Source organism: Teleopsis dalmanni, chromosome X, assembly GCF_002237135.1.
Source record: "Teleopsis dalmanni isolate 2A chromosome X, ASM223713v2, whole genome shotgun sequence".
Classification (NCBI taxonomy): domain Eukaryota; kingdom Metazoa; phylum Arthropoda; class Insecta; order Diptera; family Diopsidae; genus Teleopsis; species Teleopsis dalmanni.
Window position 1 is genome coordinate 98,068,781 of NC_051848.1, and position 4,812 is coordinate 98,073,592.

At 29.4% G+C, this 4,812-nt stretch overlaps 1 protein-coding gene across 2 annotated transcripts; it reads left to right on the forward strand.

Moving 5' to 3' along the window:
* The first annotated feature begins 239 nt into the window (after positions 1-239).
* Positions 240-4,031, forward strand: LOC119687670 (protein suppressor of variegation 3-7-like). Of its 2 annotated transcripts, none has more exons than XM_038102078.1 (6): positions 240-854; positions 2,022-2,587; positions 2,648-2,935; positions 2,990-3,145; positions 3,205-3,453; positions 3,564-4,031. In XM_038102078.1, the coding sequence occupies exons 2-6, from the start codon at positions 2,283-2,285 to the stop codon at positions 3,856-3,858; spliced, it is 1,293 nt and encodes a 430-aa protein (XP_037958006.1). In that variant the 5' UTR covers positions 240-854; positions 2,022-2,282; the 3' UTR covers positions 3,859-4,031. The 2 variants fall into 2 exon arrangements, with proteins under 2 accessions (XP_037958006.1, XP_037958007.1); XM_038102079.1 differs by having other exon boundaries at positions 2,081-2,587.
* The last annotated feature ends 781 nt before the right edge of the window (positions 4,032-4,812 follow it).

Consider the following 4,812-nt stretch of genomic DNA (forward strand, 5'->3'; position numbering starts at 1 on the left):
TCGATTAAAAAAGTAACACCAGATTTACCAATTGAAGCGCCATTACAATAAATTTTTTTATGATTTATATTTATTGAACACTATTAAAAAGCGTTCAAATATTTATAATACAGTATTAATTTTAATACATACGTACAAATAATATATAAATTTATTTGTGTTTTGCTTATGTTTCACATATTCATTTGTGTAAATAATGTCATTTGTGTAATCTTGATTCAGCAATGTGCACTTTCTTGTTTTTGCGTTTTCCATCACTGCATCACAGGTAAATGTCAACTATAGTTCAGCAATTTGCTGCAAAGCGTCAGGCAAAGACGCTTTATAAGAGCTGTGTAGGAACTCAATTTGCTGTAACATAGTTTATTATTATTTGAAGTGAAAGTATTAGAAATTATCACAAATAGGAATAAATTGCAATACTTTGTCGGTCGAAAGTTCGGTTCGAAAGTTAGCTGTCGTGTACGATCACGGACATAAAGTTTATAACAAAAGCACGGAATGAGGAGGCTTGGGCTGCAATAGCAGTTGAATTCTAAGAAACGGGTATGGATTTCTTATTAGTAATTAAGCAATAATTGTGGTTGGTTACTGGTCTTCAATACTATGCAATAAGTGTATGCGTTCATGAATAAAAAACCTTCAAAAAACAATATTTTACATGGATTGTTTGTTCAAGACAGGATGCTTTCTAAAAAAATGAAAAAATGAAAAATATTTATTGCAAATGTTTAAATGGAAAAACGCATCAGCAGTTGGTGGTTTTCAAACCAACACCTTTGAAATTAAAGTTTATTTTTATTGTTTTTGAAATGCAAAAATCCTTTGATATAAGTGAAGAACATAAACATGAGGTAAGTTAAAAATTAAATTGCATATTTATAAGTTTGTGAAACTATATTTGGAGATTGCTTGATCCCCGATTTAATTAGATTTAAAATTGCAAACTTTTCACATGACAATCACAAACACAAACACAATCTCAATCAAACAATAACTTGTGATAGCTAATTGATTATTTATATAGTTTATTAGTATACCTCCGATAATTAATTGTGTTCACGCAGAATTAAAAAAAAACAAATTTACTTTGAGAAAATATTGACACAGTCAGCGTTTCAAAAGTTATACTTAAGACAAAATACATATTTTTCATAATGAGTTGATACTAATTTTTGTTTGATAATATCTGTCAATTTGCAGAGCATAGGAGTAAGAAGATTTAAAGTTACCTCTGTAACAATATTGGTCTTTCTTCTTTCAAGCAATTGAAGGCTTGCTTGTCTATTGTCTATATCATAATTTCTTTTAACAAATTCAATAAATGCACAATCGGATCCTTGTCTGATGATTGGATGAACGGTTTGCAGTTCTCAAAACGTGTTCTGCGGCACCCACTCTTTCACGACCATTGTAGTATATTTGGGGTGTTAATGGTAATAAATTTAGATCAAAATGTTAAGTTCGTTCAGTATTTTCGTTCTGGTTTACTTCAAAAATTTTAAATAAACTTTCGTTTCCATAATTCTAACAACATAACAGGATGCCGCCAATGAAACTTATATATAAATTATTAATTTAATTTGTTTAATATGTTATTTTGTTAATGAATTGTTAATATAATACTGCGAATATATTGTTGCCTAATAAAATATAGTTATTATTAATAAAACATCTCATATACGTTCATTTAAGTGGTACATGTAAAAACAACTTTATAGAAGGGCCGCACACCCTTCCAGATAGGGCACGCGTCGCCACTGCGCTGAAGTATGTGTGTCCGATTCGCCACATGTATATCTACATTATGTTTTCGCGTTTATATAAAACAACAAGAGCTTTAAACAAAAACGAACAATTATTATATATATTTAGCATGATTAAAACAATCAATAATTAGAAACAATTCTTTGGTATTCCATACATATTTTACACTATTTTTAAGCTCAATATATCCGTTCAATAATTAAAAATTCGATCATTTATGACCGATTTGAATCTGATAAAGGTTTTTCTTATAGAGTTCCCTACTAATTAAATTTAATGTTTAATTATCCCACTTTCAAATGACTTTGATAAGTGTTGACCAGATATTTAGAATATCTGGCAATATCTAGCAATATCTAGCAACATCTGGCAATATCTATCAATATCTGTCAATATCTGGTAACCATAGTAAGACATTTGAGTGAAATTTTTTGCGAGCTCAGCGTCATTGCGGAAGTGGACATGTTTTATAAATATTCTTAATTGGATATAATTGGAATATTAGCAAATTTAAAATGGATAACACAATAAAAATAAATCCAACAAGCATAATTCAAATTGGAGACTTCAAAAATCCAAAATTCTCCGGTTGTGTTTACAAGAAATATTGGGGTAGAAAGGAGTATTTGAATTGTGAAAATTGGACTTCTGCTTGCAGAAAATATAAATGGATTGCAAGAGATGAAGAAAAAGGTTACTATTGTGTATGTTGTGATGTAAAAATTTGTCTAAAAAGGCTTAAACGCCACAGCAAATCAATTTTACATAAGGAATTTTCATCATATCAATTGGAGTTTATGGAATATAAAGAACTAAATAAGTAAATTAATTATTTGTTAAAACAATCATATATTTTAACTATATGGGATTTTTTTTATAGCTCAAATATGCACTTAAAGAGAGAAATTGAATCTAATGATGAAGCCTCTAATAAAATGAGAAATGAGTTGTTTAATTTTAATGAGTTTCTAGATTTCATTTGGTATCAGTGGTTAAAAAGTTATTACTGGCTCGAACGGGGTGAAGGAACAATTGGTATGTGCAAGTTTTGCTTAATTAAAATAAATTGCAAGTATATTCACTTGCGAGAACGCCACCAAAGATCCCAAGCACACAAAGACGCAGTTAAATTGAATGGATCGGGAGAGGAGAATGGCGTCTTTACTATGTAATAATTTAACTTTTTTAACAAATCCACTTTTGAATACTAACTAAATTTTAGGAATAATTGGTTGTTAACTCTAACTAATTTTAAAGAACAGAGCTATTGTGTGCTCTGTGATATTTACATAAAATCAATTTATTTTAAACATCACACTAGAGGATGTAATCATACGAAATTTCTAACATTAATACACAAGGATCAATCGATAGTAAAGTACGTGTTTCAATAGTATAAGTCATTCCTTTTAAAATAATATTTTTCCACAATTTTAGTGAAACTGCAGAAAAAATAAAGAATGAGACTTTGTTCATAATTAATAGTAAAACTTATTCGTGTATTAGTGACGAGTTACGAAAGAAGTATGATTGGGTTTCTTATGACGGTCAAAATGCATTGATGGCATTTTGCAAAGTTTGTAATAAGAATATTACTCTCCCTTGGTCTGAAACTAAGTTGAAGTTACATGAAAAAATTGCTCATGGAGAATACAGAACGAACATATATAAAAATTACGTGGAAAGGTAAGATGTTAGCATGTTTTTCTAGCATACTTTGTATTTTATATGATATTAACTTAGAGTAAGGCAAATTGCATTAATTTAATTAATTGAATAAACTCTTTTGTATTTAGTTCTCAAAGAATTGAGGAATGCGAAGAGAATGTGTACCAAACAAAACGTGTGCATCGTACAAAAAAAAATATGAACACTAAACGTGCAAAATACGCTGAAGACACGCAATCAAACAAAGATGAAGACGAATCAGAATCGGATACACTCGTATCAACTAGAAATACATATGACTTATTTTTTAGAAGTGTAAGCGAAACTGTCAAAAGGCTACCCAGATATTTGGCAGTGGAAGCTAAACTGACCGTCTCGAATATCATCTATGATCTCGAGATGCGTGCAATGAGGCGGTTATAGTCATTTTTATTTATATAATATAAGTCAACACCTTGACTATGCAGGTGTTGACTTATCCACAATTTGTGTTAATATATAAATCAGATGTTCCGTTTTGAAATTGAATTCAATAACTATTAAATTAATTAATTACTTAATAAAGTAAGAATGTTTAAAACTTTTCCATATCTTTAACGTGAACTTGTAATTTTAATTGTTTTGTTTATGAAAAGCTTGAAATGGAATTTAGTGTAATATGACATCTCATTTGATTGGTGCTTCAGTTAATACGTTATTTGGATTTTACTCAAGTTCTACTTGAGGTAACCCATGGAACAGATCTGATCTGAACTATTGATAAAACTTTATGTAAGTTGAACTAAATTGAACTGAAAATATGTTTTCAAAGAATTTTTTGCCACTGTATTTATGTCCGTAACATAGTCAATTAGTCGAAGGATTTTTGAGTATTTGATTTTATATTTTGATACATTAAGTGTAAAGGATGCGTGCAAAATATTTACAATTCACAAAATAATGAAATAACATTTCTCAGTTAATAATATGAAATATCAAATTTGCTTTTTAAAGCTAGCCATATTACTAATAACCGTTATGTGCGAAAAATTAATAAAACTCCAATAATAAAGATGTTTTGAAAAACTTTAACATTGTAGAAAGCTTTTTTATATGGAGTTTTATGTTGATTTTTCGTAAGATATGGTTGTTAGTACTAGGCTCAACCTACACAAATATCTTGTCATAAAATAAATGTTTGTGCATGTTTTCTATATGTTGTGTCTGCCTGTTGGTACATTGACGCTTTCAGAAGTCGCTCATGCCACTATGGCTAGCCCGGTATGCTCGCCGATTTTGGGATGGGGTTCTTGGTAACTGAGAAAATTCTAAAGATAACAATCAAAAAAAGAATTTTCGTGCCATTAAAAATTTTTACACACATGCACAGGAATAATT